At 56.0% G+C, this 27,559-nt stretch overlaps 1 protein-coding gene across 1 annotated transcript in view; it reads left to right on the top strand.

Annotated features, from left to right (window-relative positions):
- Window positions 1-26,061, top strand: part of CFAP65 (cilia and flagella associated protein 65) — a gene marked incomplete at its 3' end in the record, with an annotated part of 41,164 nt that extends 15,103 nt beyond the window's left edge. The window contains 27 exon segments of the mRNA XM_079924424.1: window positions 240-385; window positions 868-1,090; window positions 1,443-1,708; window positions 2,165-2,365; window positions 2,604-2,963; window positions 5,148-5,285; window positions 6,700-6,945; window positions 7,518-7,742; window positions 8,634-8,792; window positions 8,977-9,127; window positions 9,580-9,708; window positions 10,792-11,005; window positions 11,316-11,444; window positions 15,346-15,522; window positions 15,813-15,879; window positions 16,027-16,137; window positions 18,546-18,737; window positions 18,845-19,003; window positions 20,154-20,297; window positions 20,484-20,597; window positions 20,790-20,897; window positions 22,996-23,040; window positions 23,278-23,480; window positions 23,935-24,063; window positions 24,603-24,992; window positions 25,677-25,814; window positions 25,929-26,061. Of these exon segments, the coding sequence (XP_079780550.1) occupies window positions 240-385; window positions 868-1,090; window positions 1,443-1,708; window positions 2,165-2,365; window positions 2,604-2,963; window positions 5,148-5,285; window positions 6,700-6,945; window positions 7,518-7,742; window positions 8,634-8,792; window positions 8,977-9,127; window positions 9,580-9,708; window positions 10,792-11,005; window positions 11,316-11,444; window positions 15,346-15,522; window positions 15,813-15,879; window positions 16,027-16,137; window positions 18,546-18,737; window positions 18,845-19,003; window positions 20,154-20,297; window positions 20,484-20,597; window positions 20,790-20,897; window positions 22,996-23,040; window positions 23,278-23,480; window positions 23,935-24,063; window positions 24,603-24,992; window positions 25,677-25,814; window positions 25,929-26,061 (4,697 nt within the window).
- Between the last annotated feature and the right edge of the window lie 1,498 nt (window positions 26,062-27,559).

Raw genomic sequence — 27,559 nt, 5'->3', positions numbered from 1 at the left:
TGCAGGGATCGAAGCCGCAGTGTGCCCCCCCCCCGCCCCCGCCCTGGCCTGGCCTCCACGGGACCTCCTCCAGCCTCCTGCCCTCCCCTGAGCCCTGCAGGCTTTGCCTTTTCTCTGTCTTCCTTGTTGTCGCAGACCAGTGTTTCCCTGGGGACCCCCGTCTTCTCTGAAGGGCTGTTCAGCTGGGGCCACAGAGGCCCTGGTGGATTTCTCCCCAAGACTCCCCCCTCTCTGCCCAGCCAAATGCGCCCAGCTGCTGGTGAGCATAAAGCAGAAGCGCCCGGAGGACCAGGATGCCGAGGGCATCCAGAAAGTGTTGCACTTTGGCTCTGTTGCCGTGGGCTGCACCGCTGAGAGGCAGATCAAGCTGTATAACCCATCGGTGGTATGCGTCCTGTGCACATAGCGGGAGTGGGGGCAGGACTCAGGGACCACAGGGCCAGGTGCAACTAACACTCAGCCCCTGTACAGAATGTTGCAACCTCACGTACCCATGTCTGCTGATACACTCATGTCAAAAGGGGTCCCACTCTCCTCTCAGCTGGGGGCTGGGCTGGGGTATCCCTCGACCCGCCCCAGAGCAACTCCAAGAGAAGTCCTAAGGTGTCCTGATGCCAGGACCACAGCCAGCCTTTGTGGTACCTTTGAGAAAAGGAAAAGGTGCCCCCTCTGGGTGGTCCCAGTGTAGGGCACACGGCTCGGCCCCTTCCTTCCTCCCGGCAGAGGCAGCCTTGCTCCACCGTCAAAGCTGATGATTGAGGCACAGGTGGGGCTTCAGCTGCCCTCACCCCCTCGGCTGGGCACCTTGGTAATAACAGACGAGCCACCTGTGACCTGACCACCTCCTGTCCCCACCTGGCCCCGTAGGTGAGCGCCCCCTTCAGGATTGAAGTGGCCCCAGACATGCTGGCCAAAGACGAGGCCTTCTCATGCCCCACAGCCCATGGCATCGTGCCCCCGGGACAGAAGAAATGCGTGTCAGTGTTCTTCCACCCCAAGACCTTGGACGTCAGGACTATGGACTACTTGTCCGTCATGCCCTCTGGCTGTGCCTCCCAAACCCTGCTCAAAGTCGTTGGTTTCTGTAGAGGTACTGGCAGTCCCAGGTCACTGCACTCCCTCTGGAGACAGGAGCAACCCATGCTTAGGATTGGCAAGTGCCCACTCCTAGTCGCCCAGGGCCTCCTTGCCCTCAACCTGGGTGTCTGCTGCCCCCTGGTGGAATCAGTGAGGAACCAGTTGAAGATGCCTGGAGATATTGTTCCCATGCTCGCCCCTGGTGACCTGGTGGTCTGCTCAGGCCTTTCCAACCCAACCTTCTGTCTCCAGGCAGCACCACCTCCCATCAGTGGTACCCTTTGGCATAGCCTCAGGGAGGCTGATACCCCAGCCCCACTCAGGTGGCAGGGCCCACTCACAGAGCCCCCATCTCTTCCGCCCAGGTCCTGACGTGTCCCTGCAGTACTACTGTGTCGACTTCAGCTGGGTCAACCTCGGGAAGCGCTCGGAGCAGTCCCTGTGGATTGAGAACAAGTCGGACTGCACGGCCCACTTCCAGTTTGACATCGACTGTCAGGAGAGCGTCTTCAGCATCAGACCTGCCTTTGGGACCCTGGTGGGCAAGGCCCGCATGACCCTGCACTGTGCCTTCCAGCCCACTCACCCCATCATCTACTTTCGGAGGGTGGCCTGTTTCATCCACCACCAGGTGAGCTATGGGGGAGGGGGTGAGGAGGGGCTCCCCGGGAAGCTGGAGGGGCCGATCCGAGTCCTAGCAATGCAGACAGTGCTTGGTGCTCAGTCCCCTGTATTCTGGAGCTTCCAGGGCTGTCTGCCTGGATCATCACCTCCAGAGCCCCAGTCTGGCTTTTGGAGCCAGAGTTTGGCCAGGGACATGTGAACGCTCGCTCCGAGCCGGGTGGGTAGGCCAGTCTTGCTGTGACTGCTGCCAGGCCAAGGACTTTGCTCTGATGCTGCTAATGGGCTGGTGTAGGGGGGACTGGACCTCGCCCCACACAGCATGTGCAGCACAGAGAGCCTTGAAGTGACGACCCCAACCCAGGCCCCTGGACAAGGTGGTACAAACTGTGCCCTGACCAGCTGGTCTCTGGCCAAGGTGGCAAGTGGAGGCTCAAATCTAGCCTCACACAGACAAATGTCGCAGGACCCACTGTTCCTCGACCTGATTGGGACGTGTCACTCGGACAGCACAAAGCCAGCCATCCTCAGGCCTCAGCACCTCGCTTGGTACCGCACACACCTGGTGCGGGGCCTGACGCTCTACCCGCCTGACATCCTGGACATCATGCTGAGGGAGAGGAAGCTGGAGCAGGATAAGAACGGTGCCCTGATGATTCCCACTGAGGTTCGATGGACCCCTCTGGGGCCCCGGGGGCCACCTACCCTCCCCAGGTTCATGCCCCCTTCTCAATTCTTGGGCAGTCCTGTGCTCCGTAGCCCTGTGGGCACCCTTAGTAGTCGGGGGTGACGGGGGTGACGTGTGTGGAGCTCTTGTAGCCTTTTCCAGAAAGGAGCATGCAGACGAGGGGCAGCGGCAGGAGGAATGGCAGCTGGGCCCCCGGCAACTGACTCTCCCCACACAGGACCTGGAGGACATACCAGCCCCGCAGTATCCCCTCATCCCCCCCATGACCGAGTACTTCTTCGACGGCACCAACGACATGGCCATCTTTCCCCCGCCCGTCAGCATTGAGCCTGTTGAGGTGGATTTTGGTGCCTGCCCCAGGCCCAAGGACCCCAACCCTGTCCCCCTGTGCCTGATGAACTACACCAAAGGCAAAATCACTGTGGCCTGGACACGCAGGGCTGATTGCCCCTTCTGGGTGACTCCAAACCCCTGCGATGTGCCCCCTCTCAAGTCCACAGCCATGCGCTTGCACTTCCAGCCGCCTCACCCCAACTGCCTGTACGCCGTGGAGCTTGAAGCCTTTGCTGTCTATAAGGTGTGTGGGCAGATGAGGGGGGGAAGGTGGGTTCTCTGCCCTGGAGGCTGAACGGCAGGGTATGGGGTCGGAGGGGGTGATGGGGTGATGTAGGATCCATCCTCTCTGTGCCAGGCTCTGCTCCCTCCTCTTGTCTCCTTGGCTGGACTACAGCCTTCGCGGTCTGTGTTTCCCCAGGCTCATGGCCTGCCTGGGCCAAGGGGCTTCTTGACCCAGCTGATTATGTCTCACTCACATGTGCCTCCCACGCCTCCAGAGGGAGAACTCAGCGGGGCTCAAGCCCTTTGGAAAATTTTGGTGCACATAGTTTCCTGGGGCTCCTGGCTGGTGTGGCGGGGTGGCTCCTGGCCTCCCTCTAGTCCTTGAGGTAGGAAGTGGTCCCTCTAAAAGAGCTGTGGGCAGGAACTAGGGCCTGGGGGGCGGAGTCAGGGGCACCTGGTGATTAGGTGCGTGTAGGGAGCGGCTTCTAGTCCAACTTCCCTTGACCAGGCTGTCCCAGCCACGTCTGTTAGCCCCAGACGTGTCGCTCCCTCCTCATCTCCAGTCCATCCTGCCCTTTCCCTCTTTTCTCTGCTCTACCCACCCTGCTGTTCTCTCCCAGTGGCTGGGTGCTGGGGCTCAGGGAAGAGGAGAGCTGTGCAGTCAAGGTCAGAGTCCCTTACCAGCTCTGTGACCTTGGGCACATCCCTTAATGCCTCTGAGCCCTGGTCTTTTCATCTGTGAACTTGGGAACCTATCCAAACTTCTGAAAAGTTTTTCCAAAGCTGAGTCTTTAGTTGTCTCTGTTCTAATATCTTGGCAGTGGCGGGACTCGGAAGTTCGTAGGAATAAGGCTGTGGACACCTGGCTTTGCTGAGCCTGTCAGACTTTTAGGCTACAGGCTGTAACCCTGTGCTGTCCGATATGCCAATCACCAGCCACATGTGGCTGCTGAGTACTTGTACTGTGTCAGGTCCAAACAGATATGCTGTAAAGGGAGGAGGCACACTGATTTCTAAGACTTAGCACAAAAGAATGCAAAATGCCTCCTGCATCACTTATATATCGATTATACGTTGAAATGAAAAGATTTTGGATCAGCTGGGTTAAATCAAATGTATTGTTGAATAAATTTTATGCGTTTCACCTTGTTGATGTGGCTACTAGAACATTTACTTTTTATTTATTTATCTTTTAACATCTTTATTGGAGTATAATTGCTTTACAATGGTGTGTTTCTGCTGTATAACAAAGTGAGTCAGCTATACGTATACATATATCCCCATATCTCCTCCCTCTTGCATCTCCCTCCCACCCTCCCTATCCCATCCCTCTAGGTGGTCACAAAACACCGAGCTGATCTCCCTGTGCTATGCGGCTGCTTCCCACTAGCTACCTATTTTACGTTTGGTGTGTATATATGTCCATGCCACTCTCTCACTTCGTCCCAGCTTACCCTTCCCCCACCCCGTGTCCTCAAGTCTGTTCTCTACATCTGCGTCTTTATCCCTGTCCTGCCCCTAGGTTCTTCAGAACCATTTTTTTTTAATATTCCATATATGTGTGTTAGCATGCGGTATTTGTTCTTCTCTTTCTGACTTAGTTCACTCTGTATGACAGACTCTAGGTCCATCCACCTCACTACAAATAACTCAATTTCGTTTCCTTTTATGGCTGAGTAATATTCCATTGCATATATGTGACACATCTTCTTTATCCAATCATCTGTTGATGGACACTTAGGTTGCTTCCGTGTCCTGGCTGTTGTAAATAGAGCTGCAATGAACATTGTGGTACATGACTCTTTTTGAATTCTGGTTTTCTCAGGGTATATGCCCAGTAGTGGGATTGCTGGGACTAGAACATTTAAAATGCCGTTTGCGGCTCACACTTGTGGCTTGCATTATATTTCTGTTGGCCAGTGCTCTCTGGGCACATTCCTGCAGGATGAATGCTGCTTTCACATCCCAGCCCCACCCTCGTCTGACTGGGGGGATCAAAGAGCACGTTTGCTGAGTGCTCAGGGCAGGGCCTGGCGCACAGCGGGAGGGGCTGCTATGACTGCTGTTCTCTGAGCTGTCTTCCCCGAGGGCCCCTCCCGCTGGGCCCCATGTAGGGCTCCTGCAGTACAGGGCAGGCAAGCGGGGGTGCCCCACAGGGTCAGACACAGGACTCAGCCTATCCATGGGTCCGGCCCTCCTGCAGGTCCTGCGGAGCTACAACAATATCGAAGAGGACTGCACTGTGTGCCCGTCCTGGTGCCTGAGGCTCCGGGCACGAGGCCACAGTTATTGTGCTGACTTGGAGCACCACATCCCTCAGTATACCCTGGATGCCCCCAAGGTGAGCGTGGCCCCAGCAGCAGTGAGAGGTGGAACAGGGGAGCCTGGCTTCTGCCGTGGCCTGCAGATCCCTCTCCTGTCTCTGATGGCCTCAGAAACATGTCGAGCACCCTCCCTGGCCATCCCAACCTCCCCACTGCCAGCCCCTGGGGCTCTGTGCCCATCAAGGACTCTCTCCTGGACTGCAGCACTGGGACCGGGAAGAGGCTGGGGCTTAGACCTATGGCTCCGGCCTGCCCCATCTGAAATACTCCCCGGTCCTCTCACTCAGGTTTAAAAGTCTCCAGCTCCTCCGTTCGCTGTGTTTACTGAGTGCCTGCTAGGGATATGACCACCCACGTCATGAGCCCCTGCCCGTGGGGATCATCCAGCTCTGGAGGGGTCGCAGAGCCCGCCCCTCGGTGTAACCCCATCCTCAGGGAGTCATCATTCCCAGGTCTCTCAGAAGGGCCCTTGGAGGCCCCGTCTGACCTGAGCCCCAGGATGCCACAAGGCTGAGAAACATAGATTCTAGAGCCAGGCGGCCAAGTCCTAATCCTGGTTTCTCCTTCGGTGCCTCTTCCCAGCTTCCATTTCCATCGTCAGTCTTTTCATCCGTCTGCACTTCCCCCACCCCTCATGTTGCTAGAAAGGTGCCACTTTTGGACAATGTGCTTGGGGTGGTCTTGCCCCCCGACTAGTTAGGGCTTCCCAAAGCCCTCCTGACGGCACAGGGGCCCCCTCGCTGACCCTGACCCCCACCCCTTTCCCTCGGCCAGTTCCTCGTAGCAATTTGTGGCCTTTACTAAAATCCAGCAGATTCTGGGCTCGTGTTGCCCCCCTACCCCCACTGCCTCACGCACGGTGCTCATCGCCCCAGCTGCATGGGGCGCCCAGGGCAGCGATTCCAGCCTTGTGTTTGGTACCCAGCCCAGCTCTTTGCCTGGTGCTGGCCACACCCTAAATGCTTAAGGAATGTCTGGAACCTGGGATTGCTGGGGCTTTCCCTTTCCCAGAGTGGGGTTCCCCTCAGCTACCAGCATGAGAATCCTCTAGAAGGGGCTGCTTACCCCCAGAGCTTCTGGACCAAGATCCTGGAAACTGGGTTCTCCAAAGGATGATTTGAGGGCGCCCTAAGGTGGAAGAAACTTGGGGTGGGGGGTCTCAGGGGCCTGAGTTTCCCGGAGCCTGTTCCTGTGGCCACCCCATCTCTCTGCCTGGAGGTCTCTGGAGGACAGAAGCATTTTTTGGTGCCAAGCTGTGTTCCTGCATTCCCCGCCCCCAGGGCACTGACTGGGTTGTGTAGAGGCATCTTGGATCTCCTGAGACATGGCGCCACCCAAGCCCACACAGACTTCCCTGAGTGTGTGTGTGTGAGGTGGGGATGGGCAGGGCGTGTAGATCTGAGCGTGGGTCCCTCTTCTCTCGCACCCCAGCTATTTCCGGCAGTGTCCCCCAGTGAACCCTCCTACCGCAGCCTGCTCCTGACCAACACAGGCTCCATGCTGCTGACCTTCAACCTGGCCCCCAGAAGCAGCTCGGACGTCTCCCTACGGCCCAGCTCGGGCCTCGTGCCCCCTGGGGCCCACCAGATCTTCCTCATCTCTACCTACCCCAAGGGCACCTCCTGGAAGCAGCATGTTTTCTACTTGCAGTTCAATTTCTGCCCCCAGTATCTCAAGGTAGGAGGCAGGGGTAAGGACGGGGTCCTCGGGAGGGGGCCATAGTCTGGGACTTCCCTTTTCAAAGCCACATTCTGGGCCTGGCCCCTAAAGCTCCCCTAAAGTGGCCCAGGGGCTGTTCCTCCTCCAGGAAGTGGCACGGCAGGGAGAGGACCCCTCGGCCACATCTGGGAACAGCTATCCTCAGGACCTTGCCTGTCCACCTTATGGGGTCGGGACAAGAAAAGGGGTACAGAGGTCCCCAAGGAAGGACTGGGGGCAACCCGAAGACTCATATCTGCAGGTGGTAGATAGGTGTTTGGGACCAGGGCAGGGAAAGGGTCCAGGGTGTTGGACCCATGTCTGGCCCATGAAATGGTCTGTACATCCTCTTTCAGTCCCTGAGTTCTTTTCCTTATCTCCTGGGTCAGTCACTACATACTCTGCCTTTGACAGAGGCTGCCCGTGCGCAGGCTGGGGGAGGGCCTTTTGCTGCCCTTTCCGAGGGGGGAAAAGCTGCCCGCCCGTGACTTTTGGGGGAGCCAGGGCTGCAGGGTGACGTCAGGGCACTGTCCTCCCTTCACTGGCCCCAGGAGGTATGCATGCAGAGCCGGGAGGAGCCGCTGCAGCTGAAGCTGGACGCCTGTAAAAGCGTCTTCTTCAAGCCCACCTGGGTGGGCTGCTCCTCCACCAGCCTCTTCACCTTCCAAAACCCATCGCGTCTACCTCTGGAGTTTGAGTGGAGGGTCTCCCAGCAGCACCGGAAGATGCTGGCCGTGCAGCCCGCCAGGGGGATTATCCAGCCCAATGAGAGCCTGGTGAGTGCCCTGCCACACTGCCGAGGGCCAGAGGGAAGGGGCCCGTCATCCTCACCTGCACCAGCGTCTCTTACTCATGCCTATCAGGGGGCAGGCTTACCCTCCCATTCAATCCACAGTCACTTCTTCCAGCCTTATGGGTCGGTATGATTGTTACCACACCCCCATTTTACAAAGAAGAATTGAGACTTAGAGGGGAACAATAGCCATTTACTGAGACTGTGAGTTAGGAGGTGCAAAGCTGGGACTTGAAGCAGGGTTTCTGATGTCAGTGCCCAGAAACGAGTCCATTCTCCATCCCTGGTCCCCACCGTGGAGAGATCACTGGAAGACGGTGTGGAGACAAGTGGGTGGCTACCATTAAGGAGTGGGGAAGAGGGTTCGCGGACGTCAAAGTGGCGGGTCCCTGGGGGGGGCATGGGGGGGGCCCAAACTAGCAGCCTCCCATCCCTGGTCTAGGGCCTCTTAGTTGGGGAGGCCCAACTTGAGGCAAGAACCACCAACACACGGTGTCTGTTAGAAGCCGGGGGTAGCAACCTGCAAGGCGAGAGACCACACAGACTTGGGAGTCCGCCTCAAGAGTTCACACCCCAGCTCCTGCCAAGCGCCCTCATCAGCTGTGTGACCTTGGGCAAGTTCCCCAGTTCTCTGAGTCTCCAGTTTCTCATCAGACAATGAGGCACTAGAAGAATACCGCTTACCTCGTGGGGCTAAGGGATCGAGGGGCTAAGGGAGATAACATAGCACAAGATGTGTGTAAGTGCCTGGCACGGGGAGACACTCAGGATGGGTCACCATAGCCTGATATCCTGCAGCGGGACCTTAGACGTCCAAGAGCCTGGGCAGGGGTTCCCAGAGACCCCCATGCAGGGCTAATCTTTGTGACCCCAGACGCTGACGTGGACCTTCAGCCCTCTGGAGGAGAGCAAGTACCTGTTCCGAGAGGGGATGTGGGTCTGGGAAGCTGGCCTGCCCCCAAACACCAAGCCCTCCGCCACCACCCACTACCTGCTCCGGCTGGTGGGCATGGGCCTCCGCAGCAGCCTCTCCGTGAGTGGGAGGACCCCGGGAGGGGAGGGGAGGGGGCGGGGGACCAGAGCACCTGCGGGAGGGAAGGCCTCAGGGTGCCTGAACCTGCCCTTCCTTGGGGATTCTCTGAGGCCAGGGTTGGGAAAGACGGGGCCGTGGACCTGGGGGAGCCCCCCACCCCGGCCTGGCTGACTCTGGCCCTCAGGCAAAGGAAAAGGAGCTGGACTTTGGGAACGTGCTGGTGAACAGCGAGCAGACCAGGATGCTGGTGCTCCTGAATGACGGCAACTGCACCCTCTATTACCGCCTGTTCCTGGAGCAGTGCAGCCCTGAGGCTGTCGGCAACGGCCCCCTCGGTACTCAGGCCTGGGCGGGACTGGGCTGGGAGGCAGGCAATGAGGGGCGCTGGTTAAGACTGGTTAACCAGACCATGGCTCGGGAGCAGGCAGAGCAGGGCTTAAAACATGGTGCTCCACTTCCTAGATGTGTGGCGTTGCCGGGTGATTGTCCTCCCTGAGCAACTCCCTCATCTGTAAAATGGGGCTGCTGGTGGAGCCTGCCTCACCGGGCAGCTAGGTGGCGCAAAGTGCTTAGCAGATGCCAGTGACACCAAGACACGTCCTCACACTGTCTTGATCTGGAGGAAGCACTCTGCTCCCCATTTCCTGGCTCAGAGCCTGCTCTCTAACCAGAGCAATGCTGGTCCAGGGGAGAGTATCTGGGGTGGAGCAAGAGGAAAGGCTGGACCTCCCTGTGTTGCACTGAGGGCCTCCTCTGCCCTTGACCCCACCCGGTCATTCCTGAACAGCTCTGCAGCTGGACCGCACAGAGGGGAGCATGCCGCCCCGGTCCCAGGACACCATCTGCCTGACCGCCTGTCCCAAACACCGTTCCCAGTACTCCTGGACCATCAACTACTCTCTCCTCTCCCACAGAGGTACCTGGACCATCTGGCACGGAGAGTCAGGACCAGGGAGGAAAGGGGGAGGACTGTATGAGCAGGACTTGGGGTGGGAGGATGCTGAGGGTTCAGACAGAGCTGGCAGAGTGGGTGTGAGTGTGCCAGGGTGTGCCTTTGGGTGTCTGGTGTATATGCCTCATACCAACCACATCTGTATGTGTGGGTGTCCGTTTGTGTGTGCCTGAGCTGTGGAGGACTCAACGTGAAGGGCTGGGCGCTGTGCTGATTTACTGTGGGATCGTAAGCAAATCCTCAGCTGCCCTGGGCCTCAGTTTCCTCCTTCATAAAATGAGGTTGTTACCATCCTGCCCCGGGGCTGCCTAATAAAAGTCCAGCACAGGAGAGTGGCTAAGAGTGTGGACTCCCTGGAATTGGATCCTGGCCTCAGCACTTATTAGCCATGTAATCTTAGCGACTTGTTTAACCTCCCTATACCTCAGTTTCCACATCTCTAAAATGGGGATAATAATGGTGCACAGGCAAAAAAATAAAGTACATGTTACCACACGGGCAAACCTTGAAAACATTACGCCAAGTGAAAGGAGCCAGTCACAAAAGCTACACATTGTATGATTCCATTTATGTGAAACACCCAGAATAGGCAAATCTACAGAGACAGAAAGTAGATTAGTGGTTGCCAGGGGTGAACGGAGAGTGGCAGCTACTTGGTACTGGGTTTCTTTGGGAAAGACTGAGAACGTTCTAAAATTTGTGGTGATGGTTGCCCAACTCTGAATATACAAAAAACATCACTGAATTGTATGTGTTAAAAGGGTTAATTTTATGGCATATAGATTATATCTCAATAAAGCCATTAGTAAGTGTAATCAATAGTTTGAAAACAGTGCACAGTGGTGTTTGCACAGCTCTTAGGACAGTGCCTGGTCCATAGAAAGTATCAGATAAAGTTTGGCTATTGTTGGAAGCATCCCAGAGTCTGCTCCTGGCAAGGGTCCTAGGACAGGTTTCCCGGGACCCCTGCATCCTCAGCCTGTACGCCCCGCCCCAGGGGAGCTGGGAGGTGAGCCCACCCCTCTCTCTCGCACCGCTTTCCCCCAGATAACAAGGTTGGGGAGAAGCAGGAGCTGTGTCGCGTGTCCCTGATGGCCGTGTACCCCCTACTCTCCATCCTGGATATCTGCTCCATGGGCAGCGCCGAGGGCATCACCCGGAAGCACCTGTGGCGCCTCTTCTCCCTAGACCTGCTCAACAGTTACTTGGAGCGCGACCCCACCCCCTGGGAACTCACCTACCAAGCGCCCACCCGGCACAGGTGAGGTGGGCCTGGGGGAGAGGCAGGGCCTGTCTGGGGATGTTCTTGGAGCTTTCCGTCCATGCCCTCAGCCCCAGGCCCTGTCCAAGAAGGGGGTCCCTATCTCCTCCCCAATTCCTGCCCATCCCCGGAGGAGCATGGAGAAGGCAGGGATGGGCTTGAGGTCTAAAGTGCTGACCCACCCCTGCCCCTGAGTCCCAGATTCTCCAATTCCCACCTATGGGGAGATGGGTGCCAAGCCAGCCACCCCTGGAAGGGCCCCATCCTGTCCGCAGCCCTGTTTCTGAGACCATTTCTCTGCTCCACACAGCACCAGCCAGATCCCCTCTGTCTTCACCCCTCTGAAGCTCAACTTCAATTTTGGGGCAGCACCAATAGATGCCCCACCCTCTGTGGTGTTCCTGGCCCTGAAGAACGGTGGAGTGGTGCCCCTGGACTGGTACAGTGTGGGGGCCCGGGGGGCCCGGGGGACAGGGCCTTGGAGGCCTTCTCTTGCTGGTGGTAGCCCTGGATGCCTGGTGTCTGTGAAGTGTGCCCCCCGCCCCCACTGAAGGATGTAGAGGCCAGGGTGGGACTAGGGTCGCCCAGCAGGACACCAGACCTGTCACTGGCTGAGTCGGGTCCACAGGCTCAGAAATGGTCGAATCACCCTATGGAGACTGGCAGGCTCATCTTCAGAGCTTAAGAAATGAGAAGTAACCGTCACGCATCTGCTGCATGCTAGCCGCTGGCCTTTATGAGCCTCTTCTCCTCCAAGCCTCACACCGACCCTGTGAAAAAAATCCCCCTCTGCTGACTCTTTCACAGATGGGAGGCTAAGGACTCAACCAAGAGCATTCAGCCATTAGAGGCAGAGCCAAGTTCAAGCCCAGATTTGTCCAACTCCAGAATCCCCGCCTACACTGGTTAGTCAGCAAGAAGCTGCGAGGTGCTCCTGCGTCCCAGGCATTGTGCTAGGCGCTGGGGCAGCCCCGACAGAGCCCCAGGCCAATGGGGGCCGGGCCTGCACAGGGGCGAGTTGAGGGTCTCTGGCAGGGAAGGACAGTGCTCTGCTGCCACAGCGCCGTTGTCAGGGAGATGACAGGGCTAAGCAAAGCCAGTGAGCTGCAGGAAGGGTCGAGGCTGGCCATGGGGCAGGCTGCACTTCCCCAATCACAGGGGGCCCAGGCCTGGAGACCTGAGCCCGCCAAGCTGGGCCCTTCCTGTGCTTGGTTTTCCTCCCACTGGGGCCCCAAGCTGGTGCCCAGTAAGCATCCTGTTTCCATGCCATCGCCATTTCTTTTTTTCCCTCCCTTCCTCTGCCACGCGCCTCGATTTCCTAGTAAACTTCCTTCTGATGACTTCCAACTTTGCTTGGCTAGATGGAGGTGAGAAAGAAGTGTCCCCGTCTGGGTCAGGCTTGGGGGAGAGAGCCAGGGGCCCAGCCTGGGCATGGCAGTGAGTGGATAAGGGTGAACATATGCAGGGGGTGGCCATCTGTGATCTCAGGAACCTTCCTGCCTGAGCCGAGGCATGGGGTGCGCGTGGGTGAGGCTGGTGGGGGGCTGCATCATCCGGGGTGCAGTGGCCACCCTGTACTCTCCGGGTCGTCCTGCCCCTCCCGGTGGTGGAGGATGCCGGGGGAGCTGATTTATTAGGCGGCTTCTGTCTGAGAAGGGCCGGGACAGTGCGTAACTCAGGGCTCCTGGCCCTGAGTGACTGGGAAGCTTGGCAGGCTGGTGGGGGAGGCCCAGGGCCCGCCTGGAGCTCTGGATCTGCCATTCCCGGGGTTGTTTGAGTGGCTGGGAGCCAGGCCCCTGCAGGGCTCAGGAGTGGGGGCAGGAAAAGCGGCGCTGGCCTGTGTCCTGGTGTGGAGCAGGGTACTTTGGTGGACTGTGCGTGCGTGTGTATTTGTGTAGGAGCAAGCCAGCTCACACTCTCTATGGAGAGGGTCCAGGTTGTTGGAAACTGGGGCGGGAGGAAAGCCGGGCAGAGTGCCCACCGAACTGGGCCGTCCATTGGGACATCATTGGAGGTTCAGGAAGGCAGTCCGTGCTCGTTCCCGGATTCCAAACGCAGGGAACCTTCCTTGGAAGGCTTGACTCTCCTAGGCTTTCTGTGTTGTTGTGTTTCCTTTCAATTTCTTAGAAGGCTATTTTTGAAAATTCTAGCCGGGTCTCTGCTAAACTCGTAAGGAACAGACTGAAGGTTTTATTCCTGCCAAGACCAGTAAGAAATGGGGAGTGTGGACTTGGCCTGCGGGCAGCAGCAGGCAGGACAGAAAAGCTGCCGTGCATTTAAGGGGTGATCCCTCACAGGCATCAGATATACGGGTTAACATCATCTGTTCCCTCACTCATTCATTAAGTCATTGGCTAAATGTTGACTGGGGCTTCCCAGGTTTAGGCTCCAGGCCCAGAGCTCAGAATAGCAATGCAGATGAGCCCAGGCCCTGCCCTCCAGGTGGGGCGGACCGGCCTTTCGGTGCAGGGTGACAAGTGCTGTGACAGAGGCTTGTGCAGCCACTTGCCTCTGTTTTGGAAGTGGTAGGTGGGGGTGGGCACATGAGAAAGGCTTCCTGGAGAAAGCTACAGCCAAGCTAGACCTGCAACCCAGGGAGCGGAGGCAAGAGAGGCTGCGAAGAGCCTCCCAGATGGAGGGTGTAGCGCGGGCATGGGTAAGAGAAGAGGCCACAGAGTGGCTGCAACATTGATAGGGGGACGGGCAGGGCCTTGGACTCCTTCTCCTTCTGAGAAGGATTCGTGGCTTGAGGCAGGGGGACAGGTTGGCAGCCTTCCACAGTGCCAAGATGGGGGCCCACACCAGAGGACTGGCAGGGAAAAGGGGACTGCAATCATTTGGAGGGAGACTGGGTGAGGGCCAAGAGGGAAACCATCCAGACATCCCCGAAGTATCATGATCACCAGTTTTGCCGCTGATCAATATCCCGCAAATAAAATGACCAAACAGTTTATTCGCCTGTAGCAAGTCAAACAATACAAGGGTGATGGAAGAAAAGTAAGAAACACCCCAGCTCCCTCTCTAGTCTGCCCTGGAGGGTTTGGCATGAGCTTCCACTCTCAGCACTGGTACAAGGCACAGACACAGGGACGCAGCTACCCTTTCATTTCTTTTACCATAATGGCATGATGTTACACGTATTACTCTCTGCTCAGCGTTATAGCAATAACCTTTTCACTCAGCATTATGTCAATAACATTCCCTATAGATCAATAAAGATCAAGACGTATAGATCTAACTCGTTCTTTTTAATAGTTGCATAGTATTCTGTAATATGAATGGCCCTTATGTTTTAAAACCACTCCTTTATTAGATGACATTAGTTGTTCCCGGTGCTTTTTAATATTTGTTGCCATCACTAACAAAGTTGTAATCAACATCCTTGTGTGAGTACGTGTGTCTGTGTGTGTGTGTGCGTGCGTGCCTGCCTGCCTGCCTGCATACTTACGTTCCCCCGAATAGAATTTCTGAGTCAAAGGGCATTTTTTATTCTATGCACTTTTTATTCTAAAAGATGCTGTCATAATTCCTACAACAAAAGGTGGTAGCAATTTCTTCTCTCCCTGCCTATGTTCGAAGATGTCATTGTTTCTAAACTTACCAGCATTGGATGTAACTATTTGTCACGATTCAGATGTGAAAATATTTAAGATTGATTCAAGGGAGTTTTGATTTGCATCTCCTGACTCCCCTTGAGCCTTTTCAGATGTGTTGGCTGTTTTCCTTCCCCCTCCTGGCCGTTGCCTCTTCATAACCTCTGCCCGTTTTGAGGACAGTTCCGTGCCATCCCTCTGAGAGCGCAGGGATCTTCTTTTCAGATCGTGACCTTGGGACCCCTTGGTCACTTATTTGGTCACCATTTAGAGTGCAGTATCTGCTTTAGTACAGCACCAGGCATTACAGGGGCACTCATTCTATGCCCAGCCTTGCTTTGGATTCAAGACTACCAGCCCTCTTGGGGACCCTTGGTTGGTGCTGCTGGCACTTCTAGGTGGCTCAAATGGCCCTTCCTAACAGCTTGTCACACAAACCCCTCCAGGGTCAGTGCCCAGCTCAAAGTGGCCCACATATACAAGCAGCACCCTGACCCCTGGCACCCACAATGCGAGCCCCAATCTCCGCTTTCCATTTAGTCACCAGGACCCTGCTTCTGTTCCTGGGTTTGGGGGCCATTATGAAACGAGAATCCACAACTGCCGCATTTGCCCGGCCATGCATGGGAGAGCTTGCCTACTGGGGGATGAAGAAAAGGCCTCCATCCGTCCTGCCTGGGGCTCAGAGCTCCTGCCTCTGCTCTGACTGAGGGGCTCCACCCCTTCTGCTTTGCACCCCTTTCCCAGGGCCTTCCTCTTCCCAAGTGACCAGCAGATCGACCTGGAGCTGTGGGCAGAGCAGGTGGACTTCGACTGCACTGAGCTGCACCAAATACGCGTGCAGGACAATTGCATATTCTCCGTCAGCCCCAAGGCTGGGAGCCTGGGTCCCGGGCAAGAGCAGATGGTGGAGTTCAGATACAGGTGCTGCCCCCACCGCCCGCCCTGCACTTCCAGTCCTGGAGACCCCCTTCCCCCCGACTCCTGGAGGACGCTGGCCTTGCACTGTGTGACTCCAGGGTATCCTGAGTGGCCACCACCCTGAGAAGGCCCCACCTTCCCACCTGCAGGGGAAGTTTAATTTTCCTCTTGCCCCATCCCAGCTCAAGGGTTTCCGCATAGCTGCCCCAAAGCCATAGGTGTGCCATGACCGCTTGTTCTTCCACTCGTACCAGGGCTCAGTAACTCATCCCAGACTCTCTCCTCCCTTCCAGCCACCTGTTCATTGGCACTGATCGCCTCCCGGTGCTCTTCAAGGTGTCCCACGGCCGGGAGATCCTGGTGAGGCCCAGCCCTGGTCCTGTCCTGGAAAACCAAGAGAGAGGCACAGGGAGCCGTGCTCCCCAGAGAGATGGGGTCCAGATCTCTCTGCTGGGTACTTCAGTTCCTCCCAGGGAAGGATGCTACTCACAGGCTTTCTATTTCCAGCTAAATTTCATAGGTGTGACAGTGAAGCTGGAGCAGAAGTACGTGCACTTCACCTCCACCAGCCATCAGTTCATCCCCGTCCCCATCGGCGACACACTGCCCCCAAGGCAGGTCAGTGGTACATTGTCCTGGTCACCAGGAGGCTTCAGCATTGATCTCTGTGTATCTGTATCAGCCCTTGACAGGATGACAAGGACCTTGCCCTCACTCTAAGAGGTGGGGTGACAGGTTGAACCCCAAGACTGGGCAACAGGGAGAGACCCAAGGCGAGAGGCTTCAGCTTCTTGGCACTGGTTCTAAACCTTTTGCCAGGCCTCATTCCCATGCAAAAGCAGGGAGTTCCTTCCTCTAACACAAGGTTTTTCAAACTTCTTTGACCATGAGCCACACTAATATATTTTGGAAAACCCAATACATACATACAACTGAAACAAAACAAATCAATACGTCACCACTACATGCTAAGTACTCTGATGTTTTCTTTTTTATTTTATTCTGTTCCATTTTTTTAAATGTTTTATTTATTTTATTTTACTTATTTTTATTTTTGGCTGTGTTGGGTCTTCGTTGCTGCGCGCGGGCTTCCTTCTAGTTGCGGCGAGCGGGGGCTGCTCTTCGTTGCGGTGCGCGGGCTTCTCATTGCGGTGGCTTCTCTTGTTGCGGAGCACGGTCTCTAGGCGCACGGGCTTCAGTAGTTGTGGTGTGCGGGCTCATTAGTTGTGGCTCACGGGCTCCAGAGCGCAGGCTCCGTAGTTGTGGCGCACGGGCTTAGTTGCTCCGTGGCACGTGGGATCTTCCCGGACCAGGGCTCGAACCCGTGTCCCCTGCATTGGCAGGTGTGTTCTTAACCACTGCACCACCAGGGAAGCCCTGTTCCATTTTTTAAATGCTGGACATGACCTGATAAATTGGTTTCCTGACCTGCTTACTAATGGGTCTCAGTCACAGTTTGAAAATCACTGCCCCCAAAAAGGGCATCTGTCCGGAGCATGAAAAGCTAGAATGTAAATCCTCAAAGCTATAGAATTTTATTTATTAATTGGAGGGAATCAGTTTCCTTTGTTCTGAAAATGTACATTGGAAATCTCCAAGAGAGGATATAGTATTTTCACAAACACTTCATCACTCTGAAATTTCTAACAATTGAGAAGCCCTTGTGTTTCTGGGCAGGGGCCTCTAGCCCCTTAGCCGAGAGGCACAGGAATGGGCTTCCTAGACCTGAGAGGGGATCTCATAGTCCCGAGCTCTGCCCACTGCCTTACACCACCCTTTACGCCACTGGCTTCCCAGAAGCCCCACCCAGAAACCCAGACCCTCAAAAGAGAAGGCAAAGACTCACATGCCTCCTGGAAAGCTTTCCAGAGAGATCAGACCACTCCCCCATGGCCCTGAACATAGACAATGGAAAAGGCCCCAAGATCTGGAGAAGACCCAGTTGTACCTCCAGCCAAACTCCACAACTGCAGCCAAGCTGCCTTTTTCGTTCATAAGATGATGACAGATGGTGGCCTGGACCTGCAAGAGGGCAGAGGAAACAGAGAGAAGTGAACAGATTTAACTTACAGTTTGAAGACAGAATCCCTGGGACTTGCTGGGGATTGGATCTGGGAAGTAAGAGAAAGGGATGGATGAAAAACGTATTGGATTCCTAGTTTGAGCCACTGGAAGTATGTAGTGCCATTTGCTGAAACAAGATACACCGGGGGGAGGAATAGGTTTTAGAGTGAAGAGTTGGGTTTTGGCTGAATTTAAGAGGCCTATGAGACAACCAGGAGGAGTTGTTTAGTGGTAGTTGGATACCAGGTCTGAAGCTCAGAGGGTGGTCCAAGCTAGAGAAAGAGCATCAGCGCGTTCAGGGGTGGGTGCTGAGAAAGATGAGGGGCTGGACCTAAATCCAGACAAACTCTTTATTCTCACTGTCTTCCGTTTTCTCATCTCTAACATGGAGGCTTGGACCAGAAGATCTCTGGTTTCAGGCAGGCCGTTCTGTGATTCCCCAACTGTGGAGTTAGTCTTGGGGGACCTCATATCTTCCTTCTGCTCCCTTATCTGCCTGTAAGCACAACGACCTCTAATGGCAGACATGGAGTGGCTGCCTCACAGGTAATTAGAATGAGAGCTTAGAAAACGATGAAGGGTCTGGATGGTGTACGCATGGACATTCCCCTAAATTCCAACACTAGGGACACAAGCGTTAGTGTCCCCTTAAGTTGAGGTAAATAAAATAAGGTAAGGTAAATAAAATAAGTTGAGGTAAATAAAATAAAATAAGGTAAGTTGAGAGCAAATAAAATAAGAATTACAGATTATACTAAAATGTCACAGGTTGAAAATACAGTTATATACTTCTTGGGTGATCAAGCCATACGGGAAATCAGAGGTATTTAAGGGAGCTCTGGGACTGTAAGGGTGACGTCACGGGGATCAACCTGCCCTCCTACAGTGGACACAGAATCCCAGGCTCTCTGCATTGCAGCCCAGAGCTGGTGTGGAGATTTCCCTGTTCCTTCCCCCTGCAGATTTATGAACTGTATAATGGTGGCTCGGTGCCCGTGACATATGAGATCCAGACCAGCATCCTGTCGCAGGTTCAGGAAAAAAATTTTGATCACCCCATCTTCTGCTGCCTCAACCCCAAAGGGGAGATCCAGCCAGGTACAACTGCTCTCGTCTTCTGGATCTTCTCACCTATTGAGGCCAAGACCTACATGGTGAGCAGCAGCCTGGGCTAACACGGGCTTGGGGCGGGGGTTGGAGGTGGCCTCCCCAGCGGGCCTTGCTCTGACCAGTGCCTTCCCCCACCTTCCTAACTTCCCAGGTGGATGTGCCCATACACATCCTGGGATGGAACTCAGCCATCATCCGCTTCCAGGGAGTGGGCTATGACCCTAACATCATGGGCGACACAGCCCCATTCCACAACATCTCCTCATGGGACAACAGCTCCATCCACTCGAGGCTGATGGTTCCTGGACAGGTAGGGGGAAGGGATCTGGGAAGGCCTGAGGCCTAGGAGGAGACTGAGGGTCCAGGGTGTTCACTGCGGAGGGGTGGGGAGGCTGCGAAAGAAGAGACGGAGTTGAGAAGGGAGCGATACAGAGGTGAACCTGGACCCAGCCCTCCTCCAGGTTTAGGAGGCAGCCCCAGCTCCATGAGAGGCTTACCCTGCCACCTAGTGCCCACAGGTGTTCCTGCTCCAGCACTCCACCTGCTGCAGGGCCCTCCACCCGCCCTTGCCTCTGGGCATTGGGATGGAGGTATTGAAAGGAGAAAAAAGAAGCTCTGCCAGTCTAGGGCACTGAGATATTATCTTCATATAGAACAGTCTCTCCCCTGGATGTAGATGGATTTTGCTGAAATATCTAGGGTCAGTAATACTACCTTTAGTTCACACACTCCTCACTGTTGGGAGGTATGACGCATCCATCCATTTCCCCACTGGTCCACATGCCTGTTTATTCATCCACGTATCTCTCCATGCACTCATCCAGTTACTATCCACCAATGCATCTGCCTGTCCACTCTTCCACTCCTACCCTCTTTGGACTCTTACCGAAGGATGAGTACTGTGGGGTCACAGAGAAGAGCCAGACAAAGTCTCAGCTCTGGAGGCCCTCAGGGTCTAGACAGAGAGAAAGTGCCCCTTCTATGGCCTCAATCTTTCCAGACACCCCTACAACACAGCGCCTGCTGTGTGCGCAGTGAAGGTGCCAACAGCTGATCACCTACTAATTTACAACCATCCTTCAGAGACGAATTTTGTCGGCTCTACTTCTGCCTTCTCTAAGCGAATTCTGATTTCTCAGCCCTTCCAAGCCTATTGTAATGGTCAAAATCATAGGCTTTAGAGTGAGACTGTCAGGGTTTATCCCAGCTGTGCCTGTGAGAGACCTCTGGAAAATTATTTATGCTCTCTGAACCTTAGCAGCACATCTATAAAGTGAAGATGATTAGTAGTACCTATATATAGTAGTGGCCTATATATTGGGCCACTGTGAGGATCAAATGCATGTCAGTTGCCTACAGTGGTACCTGGCCTGTTGAAAGCACTCAGTGACTGGTAGTGGTTGCTATGCTTAGTACTTCTTCACCTCCCAAAGTTGCTGTTGTGTTGTCTCCACCAACAGAACGTCTTCCTGTCCCAATCACATATCTCCCTGGGAAACATTCCTGTGCAGAGCAAGTGCAGCCGCCTGCTGTTCCTCAACAACATCTCCAAGGATGAGACAATTGTCTTTGTCTGGCAGCGGAAGGCTCTAGACTTTGGGGAGGTGAGAGTTCCCTGTGTTTGCAGAATGAGAACCTCCAGAGGGGCTCTAGACTCATCCCATCCCATCCCACCCCGTTCCACTCCATCCCATCCCACCCCATCCCACCCCACCCCATCCCACCCCCTATCCCGTCTTGTCCCATACAATCCCTGTGAAGGTCCAGAGACTCCTTCCCAAAATAAACAGGTGTCTGTGAGTCCTATGAGAGGAGAGGTGGCTCCTGAAGAGACGATCCCGTTTGTGGTGACCCTGAAGGCCTCAGTGCATGCCAGCTTCTATAGCATGGACCTGGTATGCAAGGTAGGATCAGCCTTAGCGAGAAGCTGGGATGGTGCACAGCTCCCAGTCTTGAGGTGTGGGGTGGTCTGTGAGATCCCCAGACCCCCAGAGAGAGGCAAAGGCCAACCTCTGGAAGAGTGGGGGGCCCACAGAACTGGCCCAGGCCAAGGCCCTCCAGACCTTGGTCTTCTCTCTCCTTGTCCTGAGCCACAGGTGTACCGGCAGAAACTCCTGACGCAGTACCGTAAGGAACTGCAGGAGTGGGAGGATGAGAAGGTGCGGCAGGAAGTGGAGTTCACCATCACAGATAGGAAAGCAAAGGTGATGAGGGCAGGGTGGGCTTTGAACACCACAGAGCTTTCCGATTGGCCTTGCCAGAGGGGACAGAGGTGGTGATCCGAGGTGGTCCTAAAAAACTGGTCAGCCTGACTTAAGAGATTAGATTTCTTTCATTAGGCTAAGCATAGCACATCCCCCAGAGACTCTCTGGATACTGAAAGCTGGCTGACCATTCCCTGCTTCCTGTAGCCTGTATTTAATGAATACCCACCCAGTGCTGGGCACTGGGGACCCAGGGGAAACCAGGCAGAGCTCACCTTCTGATGGAAGAGAGTGTGGCGTAGTGGTTTCAGGTACAGGCTCTGGAAACAAATTGCCCGGGTTTGTTTCCTGACTTTGATGATTTCTAGCTCTGTGATCTTAGTCAAGTTATTTAACCTCTTAGTTCCCTCAACTGTATAATGGGGGGTAATATGACATCTGAGACTGGCTTCAAGATAATCCAGAGATGGGGTATAGATGAGACAAAATTGGCCATGAACTTCTAATTGTTCAAGCTGGGTGGGGGGTAATGGAAGATTCTTTGTAGCACTTTCTCCAGTTTTGAATACTTTTGAAATTTTCCATATTAAGAAGGTTAAAAAGCGAGTTCCCTGGTGGCCAGTGGTTAGGATTCCGGGCTTCCACTGCCATGACCCGGGTTGAATCCCTGGTCAGGGAACTGAGATCCCACAAGCTGTGCAGCATGGCCAAAAAAAAAAAAAAGGTTAAAAAGAAAAGTTGTTAAAATATTTTATTTTATTCTTTTTAAAATTTATTTTATTTATTTATTTTTGGCTGCATTGGGTTTTCATTGCTGCGTGCGGGCTTTCTCTAGTTGCGGCGAGCGGGGGCTACTCTTCATTGCGGTGCGTGGGCTTCCCATTGCGGTGTCTTCTCTTGTTGCGGAGCACCGGCTTTAGGCGCGAGGGCTTCAGTAGTTGTGGCACGCGGGCTCAGTAGTTGTGGTTCACAGGCTCTAGAGCGCAAGCTCAGTAGCTGTGGCACACGGGCTTAGTTGCTATGTGGCATGTGGGACCTTCCCAGACCAGGGCTCAAACCCGTGTCCCCTTCATTGGCAGACAGATTCTTAACCACTGCACCACCATGGAAGCCCCAAAATATTTTAAAATGTGAATAAATTGTTATCTGCTTTGTGGCACTGCTGCGAGGATTAAATGAGTTAATGCATGTAAAGTGCCTACAACAGTGCCTGGCACCCAGTAAGCACTCACTAAACATGGGCTATTACTCTTTATGCAGGGGAGACTGATCATAAATGATACGAAGTATCCGCCTTGGATCCTCCTCCCCACGGTTGCATTCTTTTTTTTTTTTTTTTTTTTTTTTTTGTCTGCATTGGGTCTTCATTGCTACACACGGGCTTTCTCTAGTTGCAGTGAGCAGGGTCTACTCTTCGTTGTGTTGCTTCTTATTGCAGTGGCTTCTCTTGTTGCGGAGCACGGGCTCTAGGCACGCGGGCCTCAGTAGCTGTGGCGCACAGGCTCAGTAGTTGTGGTGCACGGGCTTAGTTGCTCTCTGGCACGTGGCATCTTCCCCGACCAGAGCTCAAACCCGTGACCCTTGTATTGGCAGGTGTATTCTTGACCACTGCGCCAGCAGGGAAGTCCCCACGGTTGCATTCTTGCACCTCGATCACCCCTGTGTACTCCACACTGAACCCCCAGGGAGACACTACTCCCCTCTGAACCTCTGGCCCAACTGTGAAGGCAAATCATGTCTTGAGGGCTATGGGAGAAGGGATTTCTGAATTAAGGCTTAATAAGGAAGGCTGTTTCCTTATCAAGCCAAACCACTAAGCTCCAGGGCACCAGACAAGTACCCTTGGGGCAGCCTGCATTGTTTGGTGACGTCTCCATTTCTTTCCTTTAGTTAGGTAACCAGATTTTCCAAGTCCGCAGGCAGCACTTCCCTAGGGAAGGTTCTGGAAGAGGGTGTGGCTGGGAGTTGGGCAGAACCAAGGGGGCAGCAGGTGCTGACATTGATTTCAGGCCCTACGTGGGTCAGCAGGAAGGGGAGGAAGAGGGGAGTCCCTCTAGGCCTCTTGCGTCCTAAGCAGGGGGTCTCTTTGCTTCCACAGAGAAGGGCGTGTTGTACAGCTTGTGAACCTGTGAGCAAGTACAGGGTGAGGACGTAAGCCCAGGCCTGTCTCCTTGGGATAACTTGAGAGGATCCTTGCTTCCTCTCCAGAGAGACGTCCAACCTCTGGTCTAGTCTCCTGGAAGGGAGGGATGAAAGTGCCAATGGGTGCAGATGAAATGCCGGGGGTGTCACAAAAGACCTGGTTGGGGGGCTAGGGACCCATCAGTGATGGGAGGGCAGTCCCTAAGCCCCTGTCATCCATGCCTCCCCTTTCCCAAAGACGCTGCCCCCCATCAAGAACCAATGGTGTCTCAACTGCCCAACCAGCTGGAGCCTTAAGATCGCAAAGGAGGAGACACGCTGGCCATGCCCCCAGCCGCCCTCGCCAGGGACGCTCAGCTTAGGCCTCACTGCCCGCGCCCATGCCACCGACTACTTCCTGGCCAACTTCTTCTCTGACTTTCCCCGCCACTTCTTGCACCGGTGAACTCTCAGGGAGGGAGGGGTCTGCTTGCTCTGCTCTCTGCCACCCTCCCGCTCTAGAACAGGACTGCCCAGACCTAACCCTTGCTGAGGGCTTGAAGCACATGCAGTATCACTGGGACTTCTGGGGCACTGCTGGGCCCAGAATGCCCCCATTACTGTTAGGCCCTTATGAGGAGGGGGCAAAGAGCCAGAGCCCCTGGGGAACCCACTTAGGCCTCCCTGCCTCCCCTCCTTCCTTCCCTTTCCAACTTGGAGCCTCTCCAGGTCCTGTGCTGACTCTGAGAGTCGGGCTTGGTTCCCCAAATGCAGCAGCACTATGTTGGGTTAAGGCTGGGGGCTGCCCCAAACTCACCTATGTCCTCATGACTGGGCAGCCACCATCACTGCTCATGCCCCCAACCCCAGCGTGGTGGCTTGCCCAGGCCACTCAGAATGCCACGGCCTGCCCCAGGGAGCTGCCAAAGAGGAAGTACCCCAGGGAGGAGTCGGAGGCTGGTGAGGAAGTATCCACGGACAAGTGGGCCCCTGTCTCCAAGCAGGAGAAGCAGCTCCTGACTGACTGTCTCACCACCATCATCAGGTGACCACCCACCCCCTAAACGCTCACCCCTCCATCTCCCTAGTTCATTCGTCAATTCTGGGTCCACCCAAATCCCCTGAAATCCCAGCCCTTCCTTTCCTGAAAGATAGAACTTCCTCACAAGATCCTTCCACTGGTGGTCCCAGGCCCATGAGGATGGTACAGCTCTAACGGAGCTGGCTGGAGGGATCCTCAGGGCTGGGTCCCGAGTTCTGCCTTGTCGTGGCTGGTAGATGCGGTCTGGAGCCAGTTCACTGTCTCTCCAGGGCTCCGGGCCTCATCTGTGTAACTCTGACATCCTGGCTCTTCCTCTACCATATAATTTTCACCTTTAAGAATCCACGGGGCCCAGAGATGCCTTTATCTAAAGAAGGAATGGGAGGGAGCAACCGATCAGGGGCTCCCCTCCCCGCACCTAGCACCTGTTTGTGGACACAGTAGCCAAGAACCACCGCTTGGGGAACCCCTGAAGCCAGAGCCCCCCACAGGGGGCTGCAAGGCCTCTCAGTGAGGACCTTCTCCTCCTCCCTGCCACCCAGGGGTCTGCTGGAGGACAAGATCTTCCATGAGGCTGTGGACCGAAACCTGGTGGAGCAAATGCCTTACTTCTGCCAGTTCTGGAATGAGCAGTCGGCAAGGTTCACAGCCCAGAACGGCAGCCCGCACTTAGCTCCAGCCACGTCTCAGTCCTCCAGCAGCTCTGAGGTCAGCAAAGACAAAGAGGAGGCGGAAGACAAACGGAGGCTGAGGAAGAAGGAAGAGGGGGGAGAGGAGGAGCTGGAGGAGGAGGAAGAGAAGTTGCCCTGGACGGAGACGAAGCCCACGCTGCAGCCCACGTCCCAGGAGTCCCTGAAATGGCAGTGGCAGCAACAGCTGAAGGTCTCACTGAAGGAGAAGCAAGAGCAGGATGAGAAGGAGGCCATCAGCCGGTAAGCAGCCAGACCACGGTGAGGGTTGGGGGGGGCGGGGTCAAGTGCAGAAGGATCCTAGGAGGCAATGGTGTGCTGGGGCTCTACCTGTGTGAGCTTCTCTTTCCAACTCAGTGTTCATTGACATCACTGTTGGACGCTTAAGGCCTCAGTGGGAGTATTTACGAAATGGCGATCCAAGCTTTAATTTTCTTCTCCAAGAGCAGACTATTAACGTTTACCATCACACCACTTCCAGGAGGGTGATTATAGCCGTCAAAGTCTCTTAAATGAGTTTTTAGAGCCAGGAGAAAAGTACCACCTCTTCTTGCACCGCCTTTCCCTGGGGCTGCTCTGGGGTTTTCTGTCCGTGGTGGGATTCCCCAGGAGTCCCTTCTGCACCGTCTCATCGCTCGATGCCTTTCCCCAACCCTGGCCCTGGGATGGGGACTCCGATTCCCTGGGTTCGAATCCCACCACGTGTACCAGCAGCGTGACGTTTGGCAACTTGGTCTGTTTAAGCCGTAGTTTGAACGTCTGTAAAATTGGAACAAGGACGCCTCATAGTGTTGGGAGGGCGGGGAGTTAAAATGAGAATCCACGTAGAGCACGCGGCAAACGATACAGCACAGAGGAGGCCAGCGGAGAACCAGAGCGCGGTCGGTGGCGGCGCTGACCCCGGCGCCCCCGCCTCCCGCCCCGTAGGCTCCCGGCTTTCGTTAGCCTGCAGGAGGCGCTGCTGGAGAACATGATCCAGAACATCCTGGTGGAGGCGAGCCGCGGGGAGGTGGTGCTCACTTCGCGGCCACGCGTCATCGCCCTGCCGCCGCTCAGCGTTCCCAGGTGGGGGGGCCCGGGCCAGCGGCCGCTGGAGGGGCGCGAGGGGCTGCAGGGACGGGCAGGCTCGGCGGGAAGCCTCTCCCCGACCCCCCCTACCTGGAGCTTTCTGTCATCCAGGATTCTGACTCCCGACTCGCTGCCGGCGGCGTCCCCGGGGCCGCAGCAAGCGGAGATGCCCGGTTCGACTGAGCCGCCCCCCACCAACTGTTTGCAGACGCCAGCGCCCACCCCCTCCGACTTGCAGCTCTAGGTTCCTCCCGCCCCCCTCTCCATCACCCCCCAGTAAAGCATCTATAGCTTTATTTCTATATCTGCCTTAACTTTATTTCCCCGACGCGACAAGAACTCGCGCGCGCGGTCTCAGAGGGACAGATGGTGGAAGCGGCCAAGGTGGACCGCCTCGACTCATTGGAGACTCAGGGGCTGGGAGGTTGCGCCTCTCCACTCCGCTCGGCAGCTGGGCAAGAGTTCTCGCTGCTCGCTGCCAGGCGCTGGACCTGGTCTGACCAGTGGAGGGCGCTTCGGGCGGGGCCTGGCTGGCCTTTGACCCAGCAGAGCCGGGTGGACAGGAGCCGAGCGCCAGACCTGGTCTGCGCAGCAGGTGGCCGCGGAGCAAGGTTGCCACCCCTACCCTTTCCCCGCCGCGCTTGCTCTGAGGCTCGGCCCTTCCACCTCTAGCTTTTTCTCAGCATCTGCCGGACTCCCGGGACTCTGCTGAGGTTGGGAAATCGAGGCACTTCGCGGAGGGCCAAGAACTAGACGCTGGGGTGCGGGTGAAGATCATCGCTAGACAGCGGGCCACAGACCCTACTAAACGACTCTCATCGTGAATCTGAATCCCCAGACCAGGGGATGTCCCACTTTCCCTAGGATACCCACCTCCGGTTCCCCCTAACCTCCGCCTGGCAGCCTCTGTCCTCGGCTCCACCCCCCCCTCCCCGAGGCAGGTGGGTGGAAAAGTGACATCTGGTGTTGTTCCAGAGGCGCCCAGGTCCCCGACACCCCCCCCTCCACCGCCACCGCCAAGGCCTCGGAGGAGCTCCGGCCCCAAAGCCTAGGCGGGGGCGGGGAGAGGGGCGCTCCGCCTCCTCTGAGTCAATATTTGCCTCGAGCAAACGGGCGCCCGGACAGGTGTGAGTGTGTGTGTGCGTGAGCGTGTGTGTGTGTGTGTGTGTGTGTGTGTGTGTGTGTGTGTGTGTGTGTGTGTCTAGGGGCGGGGACTCAGTAGGCCGTATAAAGCGCGCTGAGCCGGGGCTCCGGCACAAGCTCCGGGGCGTGCGCTGGGGACCAAGCCAGGCAGGGCCCGGCCGGGTGGAGGGTGGCCAGGAAGGGAGGGGCGGGCCAGGTGCGCACCTGTAGTGGCCACTGCGGCCGCCGACGTGTCAGCCGCAGACGCGCGCAGGGGAGGGCGGCAGCTAGCGGAGTGCTGTGCCGCACTGCGCTCGCCGAAGACCAGGACCAGGAGACCACCGAGGGCCACAGCCTGGCCCCGGGCCCTCCGCTCCCGCCCCGCGACGAGCCCCTCGCACAAACCGGACCTGAGCGTTTTGTTCGTTCGGCTCGCGTGAGGCAGGGGCGGCCTCTCAGCACCCGCCCGGGGGCCCGGCCCGATCGCCACGCAAGCACCTGTCGCCGCCGCCGCCGCCATAAGGGTCGGAGAGGCTGTGCGCCGCTCCCCGGGGAGATCCGGCTCCCATCCGGCCCCGCCCGCACTGCCTGGTCCTGCCCGCAACTCCCGGGCTGCCCGG

This window comes from Stenella coeruleoalba, assembly GCF_951394435.1.
Source record: "Stenella coeruleoalba genome assembly, chromosome: 6".
NCBI lineage: Eukaryota > Metazoa > Chordata > Mammalia > Artiodactyla > Delphinidae > Stenella > Stenella coeruleoalba.
Note: the sequence above shows the minus strand (reverse complement) of the source record. Positions and strands in the feature narration are given on the sequence as shown.